The sequence below is a fragment of the Aedes albopictus genome, chromosome 3, assembly GCF_035046485.1.
Source record: "Aedes albopictus strain Foshan chromosome 3, AalbF5, whole genome shotgun sequence".
Lineage (NCBI taxonomy): Eukaryota > Metazoa > Arthropoda > Insecta > Diptera > Culicidae > Aedes > Aedes albopictus.
Window position 1 is genome coordinate 217,494,229 of NC_085138.1, and position 18,027 is coordinate 217,512,255.

The 18,027-nt window shown below is 38.0% G+C and overlaps 1 protein-coding gene across 4 annotated transcripts in view; it reads left to right on the top strand.

Annotated features, from left to right (window-relative positions):
- LOC109411905 (voltage-gated potassium channel subunit beta-2) overlaps positions 1 to 8,866 on the top strand; it is a 167,785-nt gene extending 158,919 nt beyond the window's left edge. For all 4 annotated transcript variants that reach the window (XM_062858905.1, XM_062858904.1, XM_029877221.2 and 1 more), the window contains one exon: positions 7,552 to 8,866. In XM_062858905.1, the coding sequence (XP_062714889.1) occupies positions 7,552 to 7,653 (102 nt within the window). In that variant the 3' untranslated portion in view covers positions 7,654 to 8,866. The remainder of the gene's footprint in view (positions 1 to 7,551) is intronic.
- Positions 8,867 to 18,027: the final 9,161 nt, after the last annotated feature.

Consider the following 18,027-nt stretch of genomic DNA (forward strand, 5'->3'; position numbering starts at 1 on the left):
AAATCCCGAAAAACGATGGACGTAATAAATGAATCTTCCCTAAAGAGTGACAAGTTGAGAATAGTCTCCAATAACTGTCAATTTAAACACATATTATGCCAAATAAATGTCTATTATAGATCTAATGTTTGTCACCACGACAGTGGTTTTCAGATTATTTCTAATTTCCATACATAAAGTCTTAAAAATTTCGGGGGGGGGGGGGGGCGTTCTGGCGGATTCTGGGGGGGAGGGGAAGGTGGGCTGGCTACCCGACCCCCCCCCCCCCCCCCCCTCTCTAGATACGCCAATGGCTACGACTGCATGATGCATGACTACAGGTCTGTTCGCGAGAGACGGGAAACACCTATATACGAAAAGAAAAATCATTATTGAATGTATAAAAAAATGTTATACATTTTTGCCATTTCGTTTATGTTATAAACCATATAAATGAATGTAACGCATAACATAAGATACAAGTAATGAAAAGTATGAACTTGGCCTAAATAATACGAACGATCTGTAGCGCAAATGATTTTTATTAGAGTTCTTATATTACACTAGTTTACAGCATTTTTGAACTCGGTAAGCTGATGATCGTTTTTGGTGTAGAATCATGCCCTGAGTTCGAAAACGCAAAGGAAAAAAAAATACAGTAGAGCGGAAATTTTTTCGACTTTTCATACGAGGTTGATGATTTGAAATCGATTTTTGTTCTACTTTTAAGCAAAGTCGCTCACTTCACACATCTCATTCTCCGTAGTCAATGCTCCGATTGAACTGATTTTTTTACTGTAACTTGCCGACATATAACATGTCAAATAAACGTTGAGAAAGAAATTTTAAATTGTTTTTTGTCTTATTGAAAAAAATACATTTCTTCATATATTTTTGGAGAATTTGCTAAAATTTAAGAAGATCGTCCCCAAAACTCGCCAATATCTTGTATTTCATCAATCACTTGTTTGCAAAACCTGCATTCAGATGATCGAATGGTATTATATTCAGCTCTTAATTTATGGAAAAAGATCAAAAGTTGGTTGAACAAAATGCAAGATATTTGAATTTTAAAAGTTGTAAAATTAGATATTTGAATTTTAAAAGTTGTAAAACTCCTCAATAAACTCAAAAACTGCTCTACTTTAATTTTTTTGATGCACGGTTTCAAATCAGCGCTAAATAATGCTTCAAAAATTTTGGTCGTTGACAGAAGTTCACGACTTTCGTTTTATTTTGTAAACTGGTGTTATCAATGTGGTACAACTAATGAAATGTATTACAATATATTTTGAAACTGCCTTTTTCTACTTTATCTTTTTTTCAGTAAGTATAATCAAGAATGAATAGACCTATTTTTTTCTGAAATACTTACTTTATTGATTATTTAATGATTTGCAGTGCCCACGAAAACACGAATACACCATGTGCGATACTACGCAATCCGGCGGATGTAGTTATTGCATATTGTAGGTATTCCGGCGACGTGGCGTATTTGTGTCAGCTTGTTGATCAAGTCGATGTCGTTCCGTTAGAGGCAGTTAGAAGTTTCGCTGATGATAATCGTTCATTTCAGCAAATATCTTAAAGTTTTACACGTCGCCTTCACCGCGAACTTCTTCATCTCCGGCATCGACTGGTTTGCCATTGTCCCTGATCAAATATACTATATTAATATATTTGCCTAATGATAATCTTAGGTTTATTTGCCTGAGTGTATACAACCGTGAATCGCATATCTGTCTCATTTGCATAGGAAATTAAGCAAACATGGGACTGATATGCAGTTCGCGGCAAAATAGGATTACAGTAATGTTCCGATTTTATCACGGCCTCCGCGCGTCAGTCCATTATTTTTCATTCATTTGCTGTTACATTTGAGAGCAAGTGCTTCCCATCTTCTTTAAGATGAATGTTGAAGGCGCGTTTTGCAACGTTGAAAATATAAAATATGCGTATAGATTTTGTAGAATATCCAAAAGCATTTCTGAAAAGGGGCGTGATAAAATCGGAACAATACTGTATTTACAAATATCATGGCGCCTACAGTAGGCAACAACCCACCCATTTGAGTTCCATGAATCTGCCTCAAGAACTGCCACGCCGCCGACGACGCCTTTAGTAGACCCTTGCGGGTGTGCGTATACAGCACACAAGAAATCAGCAAAGTTTGATGAATACCTGCAAAAAAATTTTGCGGTGTAGGGCCTAACAGCAGTCCGCCATTGTCCTTTTGAAATGTTGCTCCAGATTTAATGAATGTAAACACTCAAAAGGGTTCACTGTATACTAGCGTGTCCCAAAATTGCAAATGGTCAAAAAGCTTGGGGGCTCACCCTGCAAATGATAGCTATGGGTGTAAGAAACAAACTTTTCTATGACGACAACTTTCAGAAATGACGTTTAGAGGTCGCCCGGCGAGATTTTTGAAAAATGGCTATTTTTTGTAAAAAAAATTCATACAAATATTTTTTACCGCATAAAAATTGGCAATACCCACAATTTTTATATTTTTTTCAGCTTGGTATAGATCCAAACTACTTAGGAAAAATAATTAAGGAGATGTTTTACAGGTAACTTTTTAATACCAAATTTTTGATTTTACTATAATTTGTAATTTTTCGACATACTTTGCATTTTACTAATCATAAAAAGTATCTCATCCTTATGCTAATTTAAAACAATTTCAATGAAAAGATAGGAAATTTTATGAGGAAAAACTTTGCCGAAGACAGCATGGTGTTTTTTCTATTCCGTTTGAAGGCTGTTCGGGCTCGTTTGGAAGTTGACCATCAATGTTAACTTCTTTTCCCGATCAGCCTAGATAGCTGTGTAGTGTCGGTAGCGGTTGTCTCAATTGGCTAAGAATAACACTACGGACCGCTTGATCCAGTGGTAAGAGCCCACTAAACAGGTGACCCCTAATTCATGGTGTTATGCGGCTTTATGCTTACCGTGCCAAGGAATGAATGGTTAGGGGGGTCTAATAAAAACCTAACTACAAACAGAGCCTGTGGAGTACTAGGGCGCCCTCCACAGTATTCTGCCCTTACTGCGCTAACCGAAGCAATGGTGCAGTTGACCTTGTGTTTCTCCGAGATAATCTGCTATCCTTCTTAAGCCTCAACTGCGAGGCTCAATAAGGGTGGGATTATTAGTATGTTTTTTATTAGCTTTAATTATAACCTACATATATGGCTCTTCGCATTATGCGTTCTTCACAGTGTCCTCTGTGTATGTTCGTCTCTGGCGTTCTTCAATCGATACCGAATTGGCTTTTATCGCTGCTCTTTTTTCTTGTGTTGTGATTGTAAGAGTTTGATCGTGCCTAGTTTGGGTAGTGGCTATGGTTATGACAGCTCAGATCAATCTTCAGCAAAAAAGAACAGCTTTGGTCCAAGAACCTTACTTTCGTAGGAAGGATTTCTATGTAGATGTAATGTTTTAATTAACACCTATATGGTTCCGCATTTTGCGTTTTGACCCGATGTTTGCTACTTTCAGTAAAATTGAAACGACAATCTTGCGTGTCATGCCTCGAGCCCCAAAATGTTTTGATAAAACTGCTTGTTTGCAGCCTTGCTATTCCCAAATCTTGGTGGGATTATACTGTCAAGTTTATTACGTAAGTGGATAATGTCCTCGTATGAAGATCAAACCTATCAATTTGACCTCTTTCTACTGAAATGATTAGAACGCTTTGTCGAGTATCACACCCGTGATGTTTTTCTAGCAAACAGGCCTCTCCATGGGAACCAACATGCTTACCAAAATGCAAAGCCCACTGTGATTTCTTTACACAATGTTGTTTACGATATCGGAAAAGCATTCATTCAAAAACAATTTTGTTTGGGTGTTTTCTTGGATTTCCAGAATACTTTTGAACACGTACCTTTCGATTCCATATTGGAAGCCGCATGGATTGTCGTATTTATCTTTCAATGATTTCCAATTGGATTTACCAAATGCTCAAAAACCAACATCTTATCTCGGCATTACGTCAAGCAGCGATTAGGAAATTGAGTATTTGTGGATGCCCCCATGCGGGAGTCTTGTCATGACTTTTAAGGAATCTCGTAGCAGAAACGCAATTGAGATAACTCAATGTGGTTTTCCTACTTATGATTTTGTCCATCACAAGCCTCAACAGGCTGCTTCATTTGTATATCTTAGCTGAGAATCCGACTGTGGAACTTTGAATCATTTGATATGTAACTACCCAGTTTTTACGCAACTGCGTTTCCGAGTACTCGGTAAACACTTGATAAAGTGAAACTGACCTAAGAAACCTGAATCTTCAGGATGTTCTGTTGTTCTGAACCCGTTGTGGCAAGTATGCGTTATTTACAGTGCCCTTTTCAGGGCGCTGTTTGAACCCGTTGTGGTACGCTTATGCGATTATGTCGACCCTATTCCCTTACCTTCCCCTTTCCCTATCCCATCCCTTATTCCTCCCTTCGCTCTCCCTCAGGTAAATGATGAATATTCTCGTATTCGGCGATGGCACAAATTTCCAAATGGAGGAGAACGTGCCTCTGGAGCCGACCTACTGATACCTGATACCTGATGGTGTTTTTTCTATCCGTTTCAGAGTTATTCACGATTTACTATTTGGTAAAATTTGATTTTTATAAAAATGTCACATAAGAACTTACAAAAAACATATACAAAATGAAAAAATCCCATATGCTCAACAAGTTTTTGTCTTGATTGTGTTGAAGAATTATGGTGATATTATTAATTGATTTTTAGGTTTTGTTATTCAATCCCTTTATACAGAAATTAGCTAGCAAATAATGCAAACATCTTTCGTAAGAATACCAATTTTTAGATAATAAGTTCCAATTCAAGATATTCTAAAAAGCAGAGCATGTCCTTTTTGACATTTACTGACTTGAACTATCTTATCAACACCAGTTAGTTAACGTAATGTTATCCAAGGTTAGAACAATTTGAATACCATAACACATACACGTCATACAAATTTCACCAAATAGTAAATCGTGAATAACTCTAAAACGGATAGAAAAAACGCCATGCTGTCTTCGGCAAAGTTTTTCCTCATAAAATTTCCTATCTTTTTATGGAAATTGTTTAAAATTAATATTAGTTTGAGATACTTTTAATGATGGATAAAATGCATAGTATATCAAAAAATGACAAATTTTAGTAAGTTCAAAAATTCAGTATCAACAAGTTACCTGCAAAACATGTCGTTAATTATTTTTACTAAGTAGTTTGGATCTATACCAAACTGTAAAAAAAAATAAAAATGGTGGATATTGCCAATTTTTGTACGGTAAAAGATATTTGTATGATTTTTTTTTACGAAAAATTGCCATTTTTCAAAAATCTTGCCGGGGCGACCTCTAAACGTTATTTCTGAAAGCTGTCGTCATAGAAAAGTTTGTTTCTTACACCCATACACTCAGGCAAATAAACCTAAGATTATCATAAGGTCTAACTTATAAAATGGCCTTTAAACAATTCATAACGTCTAGAACGATTTTCATAAGATCGGTCTATGACGCAGAATCGACTCACAGTTTGGCTTTTATACACATTTAGCAACACGATATTCTCAAGCGTCGATAGCCGCGTGGGTTTGGGCACGAGCTCAGTGATCTCGACGTTCATGGATCGATTCCAGTCTGCAACATTTTGTGATTTTTCTGCTCTTTTCATAAGTTTATCGTATGTAATTAGGTCATAATAAGCATGTTCAATTTTCATAAGGTATTCTTATGGCATCCATACTTTACAGTTATGGCTAAATTTCATAAGGTATTTTGATGAATTTCGGTGGCTTACTTCGCTGAGTGTAGCTATCGTTTGCTTGGTTAGACCCCAAGTTTTTAGACTATGTGCAATTTTGGGACACGCTAGTATACAGTGAACCGTTTTGAGTGTTTACATTCATTAAATCTGGAGCAACATTTCAAAAGGGCATTGGCGGGCTGCTGTTAAGTGCCCCACACAATGCATACGTGTGCGTTGCGTGTGCGTGACAGTAGCTTGACACATTTCCCATGGGAAAACTGTCAAAAAACGCAAACCTCGACGGAACGGACGCTATGTGCTCCAGGCTTTAGGGCCTACACTGCAAAATTTTTTTTGCAGGTATTCAGCAAACTTTTCTTATTTCTTGTGTGCTGATTGCATTCAGCAATACAAATTACTGAGTAACAGCACAACTTGTTGAACCATCCAGCAGTTTAGACAGTTGATCAGCAACGTTGGTGTGTACGGAGCATTTTCGAAAAAAGACACAAGACCTCTTGGGCCCTTTTCAAATGTTGCTTCAGAAATAGTTAGAAAACTTCGTTTGCCAGGAAGGGAACGTTCAAAAATTACGTCCAACATTTTGGGGGGAGAGGGGGTCTAAGAAAGTGTGACAGTACGTGTATTAGGTATAGGAAAATAGCGTGACAGAGGGGGAGGGGGGTCTAGAAATCCCGAAAAACGATGAACGTAATAAATGAATTTTCCCGAAGCTGTGAAGCAATGTAATTGATTTTCCTCCGGTGTAAGTAGCCTGGAATCAGTTGATATGGGCATTAATATTTGGTCCGTTACTAGCACACAACCAAAGAATAAAAACAGAAAGAATGCCCTCTCTTGCCTTTTTGTATGCAAACGTCAAGCGACAAGACAAGTGGCGCTCTCTAAGCGTTTCAAGGTGGAAGCTCTATGTAACAGTGTTTGTGATTTGTCATAAGAGAAGGTGGCACATTTCATATTGAATTCCGCATCGTAGAGAAACAAACGAGCACTTTTGGGAAAGAAAATTTAATTATCTTTCAGTTGAGCTTCGATCCGGTAGGTGCTCACGAACAATTTATGTGATTAATTTGAGGAGCTTTTGCTATGCCTCCGGAGGGCGATCTTCCGGATTTTTTGTTAGCTGGAAAATCCGGTATCTATCAGCGTTGGCATCAAGATTGATGATACTGGAAGCCATTGCAAATGGAAAATAGCAACTTCTAGAGCAAAAAATTAGTAAAATTTGACGACAAAAAATGACTTTTTATGTAAACAAACGATTTTCTCCTTATCTCACAAAGCGCCTCTACAATGGGGGCAATCTGGATTAGCCTATGAGCGCTTGCACACTGACGTCATCATTGTCTCCTTCTCTTTCTTTCCTTCGGCGTCGGTCCATAAAGCCGTCCTTGCCCCAAAAAAATTTTGAGGGCAATGTTTACAAATCGTATTTCTTTTAGGTTAGGTTTTTGCTGCAAGTCTCTATCCCAATCACCTCCTTCCTCAATCCCATTCAAATTTCAATCGTAATGTGGATGCCAGAAACGCAACCGATCACGCCCAAATTTTGCACAGTTGTTTTGGACGGTAAAAGAGATCGAAAAAGCTGTGTTGCAAAAAAAATCAACTATGCTGACCTATCCTAAATAACTATTTCTTAATCTCCCTCCACACGGCAATGGCCATAGCAACTTATTATCTATTGCATATTGCAGTGAAAATAAATTGCAAAGAATTACATAGTGTGTAGATAATAATTTAAGAGATTTGACTATTGAACATTAATTAATAATCATTATTTCATTTCAGCTCTTACCACGGCTTTCAACAGGCGTTATGCTGGAAATTGAGCGTATTTTGGATAATAAACCAGTAAGGCCACCTCCAATTTCAACACTAGCTCTTCGGTGACAATCAGCCTGCCCCCCGGGGCCTCCTAGTTCAACAGGAGTGCCTTGTGGGGCAGAGTCTCCAAAAGAAGAAGACATCAGTATGGGTGACGATCAAAAAGAATCGCAGAAGATTAGTTTTTGTGAAATTCAGTGACAACAGGGGAATTTAGACAGTAACAAATTTTCCCTAAAGTCCATAAAATACTCTGAAAATCCCAAAGCCAGTTCCAGGAAGGATACGGTGAAATATGCAAAAGTGTCCGAATCTACTAGCAATTTAGAAATTTCACTTTTGTCCACTACTCGCTTAGATAGTAATTCGACTAATACTAAAACAAACAATAATTCAACCAAAGATAATAAAAGTGCACGCCAATTAGATCGCAATAAGTCAATTGATACAATGATAACCAACACAAACGAGCAAAGCGAAATCTCAAAACACAACAAAGTAAAAATTCGTCGCAATTCGAGTTTGATTAGTTTCAAATCGTTGGATATTAGTCTGAAATCGATATATTCGTCCCTGAAAGGACAAAAAGCCACTGTTGATAAAACTCGAAACGAATCTGCTTCATCACAAAAAGCTACCTGTATTCTTCGTGCGCCATATCTAAAGGTGGAAACAGTTGAAAATGACGAATCTCAAAAACTGCTTCTGACCTATGCTCAATCCCCTGGTGGCTCACAACATCGCAGAAGTTTCGATACTACCAGTTCGCAATATTTGAGTACACAAACTAACTACCAAGAGCTGACGCAATCACCACATGGAAGCTCAGTATATTTGTCAGTAAGCACTGGAAATATACGTCGTTCGTCAACTTCCGATATACTGGGCAGTCACAATAGCAGCAGGAAAGGAAGTGTGCAACAATCGTCTTGTGGCTCCGTTTTGGAAAATCGCAAACCTAGTACATCAGACATGCTTCGTAAAGCTCGTGAGCGGAAAGGCAGTGAAGGAAAGATCGGGCGCAGCATTTCCCAAGGCGGTATTGCTAGGGGAGGAATGCGAAGTCGAAGAATCAGTATGGCATACTAGAACATAAAACTAAAGCCCAAAAACTTAGTTTAACCCTTTGGAGACGGATGGGTCACATTAGCCCAGCCGAGAAAACTGACCATTACAAACGTGTTCTAGACCAGCGAGGTTGCATCCAGAAAGACGAAAATGCCGTCTCCAAAGGGTTAAGTCGCTTAGATATAAAAGCATTATTGATATTTTTGTTATTCTATTCTATTCTGCTATTATCAACGCATCCCCTGGCTTTCGCCCATCTGCGTTGTCTTTTCACTAGGCAATACGTCTACCAATTGATGTTTATGGGCTTGCCGGACCAAGTCATGTAGCTAAGCCAAACACCCCACCTACAACTGTTGGGTAGGCACCATTGTCCCGCCCACTGGTCTTTTACAGCTAGTTGTAGGTGCATGTGTGCGTGTAAGTATTGGTGTATGTGTGTTAGTGTTGGTGTATTGTAGGCGCCAACTCGTTCTAATCCACTCTGATTGCTAACACCCTATTGAACCATTACCCTCAAATCTGGCAATCTATGAAATAGAATGAGTTAAGCGCCTGGAATAATAGTCAGTTAATCAAACAAGGAATATTAGTATTAAAGTGAAGATACAATGAAGCAACGCCCCGAACCTCGAGAGCACAAACCCCAAGAACCAAATGACAGGCTGCGTGAACAGTCGATCGACTGGCCACCACCAGTGAATAACCAATCGAGCAAACCCTCCGACACAAACCGCCACCAGCTCTCTCGACCTGCGCCCAACAAATCCGAGGCACAGCCCAGCCATAGCTTCACCTTAAAACCAAAATCTAGATTGCAGAGCACAATACTTCCCAAGTAACCACGCAGCTCGGGCCGCAAATCACGCACAACACGTCACAAATGAGACAAACACTACCCCGCCCGTACAACCGAAACCGATCTAGGGTAGAGAAGGGTCTCTTTCCACTACAACCCCGACTCAACTGCACCCACAGGGAGCGCACCCCACACCACACACACTGCACTCATGCATCCATCACGACCCGAGCCGCACGGTCACCTGGGTTGCTTCTATCTGCATGACCTCACCCAACCCGTAACGCAGAGTTTAAATCCCTCTCTTGCATTACAAAGCAGTCCCTCTTCCCAAAGTTTGTGCGAGGTATAAATGAGATTATAAAGCAGAAGAAATCGTCACCAACACAACCGCCAACAATGAGCACTCAATGGTGTCGGCAGAATCAATGACGACCTCCTCAGTCCCAAACCCAATTATCCTACACTACCCAAGTAACCACAATGCTGAAGCCGTACGCACTGCACGTACGAAGTACATACAGACCTACCCGCACTGCCCAAACAAACCACCAAGGCCGAACACAAGTGAAAAGCGGCGCCACCACTGTTAAACCACGACTATGCCAGTAGGTATAATCGCAATTCAGCAATCGTAGATCCATTCCTCGCTCCTATTCAGCCCTAACGATCCATAGCAATGCTTGTCAATATATGCACCCCACATACGCAACCCCCACTACCCAGCAGTATGGTTACTTGAGTATCCCTGGGATTTTGATTACATGATGGTCAGGGATCACAGCCATCAAAACGTTCCACACTTTGCCAGGGCTTGCGACCTGTAACCATGATGATTTCCGCAATGGGAAACCATGATGGCTAGCGGTGTTATTATTGATATTTTTGTTATTACAGAAAAAACTGAGTCAGTGAAACATTTTTAGAATTCTTTTTTTTTTTTTGTTTCCACTTTTCAGTACTTTGATTTTAGTAAAGGTAGGCCGTTTTTTTGTGTTTGCTACATATTAATTCTACGTGTATGCAACGTGTAATGCAACAGTTTTTGCAACAGTTATTAATGGAACGAGTTCCAAAAAGTTGATTTTTTTTCTGCACAAGTCGTATATTTATTCAACAAAAATCATATTTTTACAGTTTTTTTTTTCGCAATAGCCTAAAAATGGCAAGCCTCGTTGAAAACATACGACTAGTGCTGACGAAACAAACTTTGCAATAACTAAATAATTGTAACGGGATATTTTTTTCCGTTTTGATTAACATGGAAGCTGGTGAAATCTTTATAAAACTACTTGAATCCAAGATTCAAATGTAGTTAACTTGTTAGTTGATTCCTTACTTGATAATTGTCATTATCCTATTAATTAAACGCTTTTAATATCAACATGACGGAATGAAAATGAACGTTAACAACTGATATTAGGAATATCGATAGAATGGAATGAAATTCGTTACAAGAATGCTTGAATTACGCCACACATATTTAGGACTGTGATTTCCTGTAGTTGTACACACATGCAATCTGGGATAGTACCGTGTATCCAAAGCGTATAAAAGCGGTTGAAGAATAGCAATCTACGTGTTTTTGTATACGTGATACTGTCCAATTTGCAATTTTCGACGTGTACTCATTAGGCCGTTGGAAAGCCATTTGAAACCTTAGGTAAAAGTAACGAAAATAATCTATTATTTTTTACGCGATAAAAAGGTAAAACTAAAATTGAAGTCGAAAACTCTAAAACAATACAAGTTGCAATAACGTATCGTATATTTTATAAAGATTGATGAATCCAAACATGGAATTAAGTAATAGTTGCAAAAAGATATTTATGTAAAATAAAAAAAAAAACATTTAAATTGGACTAACTTAAAACAGTAATCTTCAGCTATGCCAAAAGTGCATCTTTTAGAATAAAACACGATTTGTTGAAAATAAGTAATGAACATTGTGTAAAAATATCGCATTAAGGCAACACGAAAATGATTGCAAAAATTAAGATATTTTCGCAACTAATTTAGATAAGAGAAATATAATTTTGCGACACCAATTTAGCAATTGAACTAGAGATAATATACAATTATAAAAAAAACTACACAAACAAACGTTTGCGAATCATAGAATATGTACATTATTATAAACTGCAAGAAAAAATATCGTGCTAAGTTGTGCAAAAACACTAATAGATATGCGCGGTTGCATTTGTTCGTTTGGCAGTCTTCTGTGCGGTCTATGTTAATTTCCGCACTTTTTGTAGAAGACACGAACACGATAAGATGTATAAGCGGCGATCTATGGACGATTTTGATCATTTTTGCGCGATAATCTACGGTGAAACGCGCAATATTGTTCATGATTAACAGCGAATGTATGTTCACGCTTTTGCCGCACGTGCGTAAATAATATTCACAGAATTATGGTTTTGCAGATGTGAAAAATATTATCTAAGTTTACGCAATTATAGCTCCTTATTTTTTGGTATAGATTTAATGTATTTCATATTTCAAAAGATCTATGTATTTATGCTTAAAATATCATTTTAAAAATCATTTTTTATTTTATAATTCCTTGCAAGTTGTGACTTTTTTATAATGCTGATAAAATTATGTCCATTAGATATGTCACCAAAAAATGGTGATCGTGTGTTTTACGATGTTTTTCATTAAAATATATGTGGGCCGGAAAAGTGGCTCATATTTTTACATACGATAAAAAATTCTGCGGAACTACTTGTTTAATTTTAAAGCAGCGAAAAACCTTTATTTTAATTTTTAGAACCTCTTTGCCATGCTCCTGCTTATATATCCTTTTTTGTTTGTTTCGGCGAGTCATTTGTTTTCGTGATGAACTTAATGGATACCCTCTAAGTGTGTCCATGAATGAACACAAAACATATAGAAGCATGAACATATACTAAAACAAGTTGCTTATTTGATAAGAGAGCATCTTACTAGATAGTGCACGAAAATTAAACAAATTTTTGTCCTTGAGCTATAAGTTATACAACATTTTTCAAATACAACAGTATTTTTCCATTGAACAATTACAGAATTTTCCAATATTCAACCCAAATAGAATAGATAATTATTAACAATTAAGTACACATACAAATTTGGCAAGTAAACCTATAGTCGACAGCACGCAATAGTCAACATTGAATACTACAAAAACATGATACAGCAATCTTCTTTAATTAGGTAACAATAGGGGTATTCACTAAACATGTTATAACTGCGTATGCCATGATTATCTGATTATTGAAATGTTTCATTCATTTGTGAAAGAAATACCAAAGATTGCCTTGGTGATTGCGACGACTAATTAGTTTAATCAGCTTACGCTGTTTAGTGAATCCCCTAAATGATTTTCTTGGCTGGCAATTATAGGCTTACTCTCCATTCAAGGGAAGCAAAACAAGGAAACAAATAATGTATCTTATGTTGCATGTCGCAGACTATATTAAAGCAAACCAATGAATGTAATACATGATATTTACATAGTTTATTTATCTACTTTAAATCTATTTAACTGAAAAAAAAATAATTTATACAAAAACATGTGATATAATTGTGAAAATGCAACACTAATTTTAAAATGCAAGTTTCAAATCCTCATGTAAAAGAGAGTTATAGCCTCTTATTACCATATTTAAAAATAGTAAATATTCACCGAATAAAACTAAATCAAATATTGAAAAGTCAAAACTTTTTTACAAGCAATCACTCAACATAGTTTTTAAAAAAGAAACATCTAATATTTGTTCTCAATATCATAAAAATTAAACTAATGAACTATTTCGTCCTCAAAGCGTGAAACTGTTGAACACAAAACTAGATATGGATTGTTCAGGAAATATTTCGTTGGTTCTTTGTTTAGTAGGGTTAATACTTTTTATTAGATAGCTTAAATGCTAGTAAAAATAAATTCTGAAACGAACAAAGAAAAGCCACTGCAATCATTTTAATACAAAATGAGTCAAAATGTAGTCAAAATATTAGAATCTACTTATCGAACTATCTGAAGATAAAATAATTGATTAAAAGAGCGTGTAAGTTGTATTCTACTATGCTACTACATTAGAAACGATCTTACATTAAACATTTTCAGATGTTCGAGCAAAGAGCACGCATTAAACTGCAAAAACAACTAGCAATTTCTAAACTATTTTGATTAAATCGTTGATATGCAATCCACACAAAATAAATTTTACTTTTTATTCAAAACGAAACAAGACATCTCTGTTTGATGACATCATTAGTAGGCTTCGTGTTTATTAGTAGGCTCCGAGTTCGTGCAGTAAGCGGCGTCAGTCGTCTAGGCCAAGGTGAGTAAAAGGAAGGTAATCCAATATGATAGATCATACAGTCCGCCACATTGGAATTCGGAATGACAGCTGACAAGTTTGTTTTGATTTGAACTTTAATAATGATAGCTACCCACGAAACTAGACAGCTGAAACGGTGATTTCAACCAACGAGCAGTATCCTAATTTTTGGCACCCAAATGATGTAATAAAACAACCGTCTTTTTTTTTAAGACACGGACACCGTCTTCAGCCAGAGGCTACACAGACTGAATGAAACTTAACACTAGAAAAACGGACACGACACACATTACGAGCACCAGTGGATACAGAAAAGAAACTATCCTCACGAAAAGTTTCATCGCCCGGAGCGGGAATCACACCCTCACCCCATAGCATGGTGCGATTAGAAGCTTGGTGACCCTAACCTCACGGCTACGAAGCTCCACAACTTATTGGCAACTTCTTGCTTAACCCTTATGTGGCCGGGGTACCCGGGTACCCAGCACCCATTTAAAATACACGGTGTAGAAAAAAGCAAAAAGTTTGCCGGACACATAACGGTTAATATTTCGGGGTGCAAATGAAATTCATCTAAAATCTTGCATAGTAACCCACTTTCGAATGTGCATCGTTCGCATAGCCGTTTACGCCAGCAAAATTAAATGGCCTACTGATTCAATCGAACCAAAAACGTTCGAAAGTGGATACGTCCGTAAACAAGAATAACGGTGTGGTTTGTGGTTGTGAATGTGTAGTTTGTACTACATGAAGGCTACGGGTAAAATTCATCTGGCAGCCAAAGCTACATCTTCTTCTTCTTCTAGGCGTAACGTCCTCACTGGGACAAAGCCTGCTTCTCAGCTTAGTGTTCTATGAGCACTTCCACAGTTATTAACTGAGAGCTTCCTCTGCCAATGACCATTTTGCATGTGTATATCGTGTGGCAGGCACGAAGATACTCTATTCTATGCCCAAGGAAGTCAAGGAAATTTCCTTTACGAAAAGATCCTGGACCGACCGGGAATCGAACCCGTCACCCTCAGCATGGTCATGCTGAATACCCGTGCGTTTACCGCCTCGGCTATATGGGCCCTAAGCTACACCATCACGCATTTCCGCAACTTCTCCATTAAACCGTAAAAGTGGCATTAATTCGGCTCTATAGTCGAATATAGAACATGGTTAACAGAGCTAATAAGTTCTATATCCTCTAATAGAGCTGCTCAAAAGCCATTTTTGGCGAATTATTCGGCTGATATACGGCCTGCTGAAACCATTCGTACCGAGTCTCTGGAAAAAGAGCTGTCAAGAGTTCAAGTCTGGGCACCATACTACGATGTTAATGTCAACCGTATCGAAAATGTCCAGAAACGTTTCATAAGGTATGCTCTACGGAATCTCCCATGGAACGACCCGGTTCAACTGCCTCCCTACGAGCAACGATGTGCACTAATAAGTCTACAACCGCTAGCAAGTCGTCGAATTATGCTGCAAAGACTATTCATTTTTGATGTCATCAATGGCAATATCGACTGCACCTCCCTTCTCGAGAACGTAAGACTCTACGCGCCTACTCGTCAGCTCCGAAATCGGCAACTGTTGTGGATTCCTGGCCACCGCACTAACTATGGACTGTTTAACCCGTTTGATTTTTGTTGTAGATTGTTTAATCAAGTGTGTGACGTTTTCGATTTTAATATAAGTAAACTAGTTTTTAAGAATAGGATTAAATTTTTTTAAAACAGTCTGTGTGACAATTTTTGTCAGAGATGTAGTAGCAAATAAATAAATAAAAAATATAACTTGTTTATCTTTTGTCTTTTTCTTGCATCTTGTGTTTCTATCGAACTTTTTTGCTGCTCGCTTCTGCTTCACTTTTGGGCACTAAAAGGTTGCAATGCAGCCGTCTTTGACGGTTAGCTAGGGGGAAGAGCGGACTCGTTTATCGGATCCCCCCTAGCGACGGTGGTGTATAAAACACCGGACTAGCTACTCGCCGTAGCAAGTCCCGGTAGAAACCGCATCGCAGGCAGTACGCCCCTTTGTACTGTCCTGCCTTCGTTCTCCTTGGCTATTAGCTACACGGGCGAGACAAAGCTCTATTGGCTGAGCCCGTGTAGCGAGAACGGTGGGTGATCGACGCTTGGTGAACCGCAACGCAATGGCGGTGATCTACACCCTTGTAGCACTTTTATCACAGTACCACACTTGTTCCCGCACCGCGAGCCGGCACTTTTCCCTTTGGGGGAAACGGACACTCCCGACGATGCTGGACACAACCTTCCAGATGGTTAAACGACTCGGAGGCTAGATAGCAACTTGTCCGGTCAAATTACACGGGGGTAAAAGTGTAGAATTAGTTTTTAGTAAAAATACACATTAATAAAAACAAAAAAACGGGAGTAAAAAACTCGCGTCCCTCACGTTTCGCGGTTCGTAACTTTCTCCTTTCATTCGACAAAAACAAAACAACACCACACACCGCGCTCGATTGTTGATCCTGCTGTTGCGATCAATGTGTGCCATGTGGTGTGGGAGCTTGGAGGTCGAATGCCTCACCGGTACAATATATGCGATTTAATGTCCTAAATTCTAACTAAATGAATATCAAATGAAAAGTAAATTAAAAAACAAACAACTTAAAATGATTCAAAACACAGTGGTGTAGGTTGGTAAAATGCACTCAACCAAGCTTGCTATTTGATGAAAACATTCGCGAAATGGTGCCACGGTGTGCCAAAAACCGTTATTAACAAAGTCCACCCAAATGGGACCCGCCATTTGAAAGATATACTATTCTAGTATCTCCTCTGAAAATTTGAAAATGTTTCATCGAGAGAGACTAAAGTTTTTGTGATTTGAAGATTTTGCGCCATTTATATAGGATTTTCTTATACATATTAGCGAAGATGGCTAATAACAAGACAGACATCTACCCTCTTGCTCCATATACCTTGGGAGCTACAAGCACACTAGCGCCACGAACGACTTCAGGGAACAACATCATGAATGAGTGTGCATGCGATGCTACCATTTCCGTGTACGTATTTGCATGTACACACACACAATCACATTTTAATGTTCCTGTGAATCGTTGAGGGCGTTTCAACCATGTTGCCTGCATTCCTGCAACAGGGTGGGAGCTGTCTGTCTTGTTATTAGCCGTCTTCGATATTAGTAAACATACACGCACGGTGTGCCTGAAACCGCTAATAACAAATAAAAATTTACACCAGACTGACACCCGGGATTCGAAAGATCCGAAAATTTTAAAATGTTTTATCGAGGGAAACCAAAGTTTTTACTGTTTGAAGATTTTCCTCTTTTTCCATAGAATTATCTCATATAAGGGAATATTGTCATACGGTGCTCTTCATATCATAAACAAATAACACTGCTCGACAAAATTAAAAAAAACGTGTTATGGGATGAGAAAAAAAAAGAACAGGGTTTTGGAACCCTAGAAGTGTCTTAGTGAAAGAATTTTCGAAAAATATTGGAACGGAACTTCACAGTTTATGACCGAAGTTTGAATTAAGAACTTGGAACATTAGGGTTTCTATGGTCCCAACACCTATTCGTTTTCATCTCATCCCATAACGCAAACTAGTGTTAAACGGTGTAATGAGTTTTACAAATTCTAAAAGTACAATATTCAAGCAATTTCTCTGAAAATTTTAACGACATTTCATTGAGAGGAATGTTAATTACCGTGGTTTGAGAATCTAAATTATATTCCATAATTCTACCTGCTACTCGAATACAAATAAAAATGTGGCACGCCGTGAGCGTTGATTACATAAACTTTCTAAGAGTTTGACAACCTTTTTTATGTTTTCAAGCACGTGATATTTTGGTAACTTGTCGGTGAATTTGAAAACGTTTCATGGTGAAACGAGAGTTAAAGTGAATTCACAGCCCAAGGTTTTGGTATTCCTAGGAGGCTTTGTAAATCGTCGGTATAATGTTTGAGATAGAGAAGCTCTTAAAGTAAACCTAAATGCTTATCGTTTTCCTAGCCAGCTTTATACTTCATGCTACCAACGTGTTTTCCGTGAATTTATAAATATTCCATTTTAATGATCATCAGCAACAACGATTTTAAGCTTTGTTTCCAATTTCATTGGGGATATGCATACTATCGCTTTGTCTATAAGCATGTTAAAAACACCTATTGAGTTTTGTAACAGTATCGTAAAAAACGTGAATATATCACGTTCTAGATGAGGTACAAAAGATATATTCATTGCAAGGAACGATTAACATGTG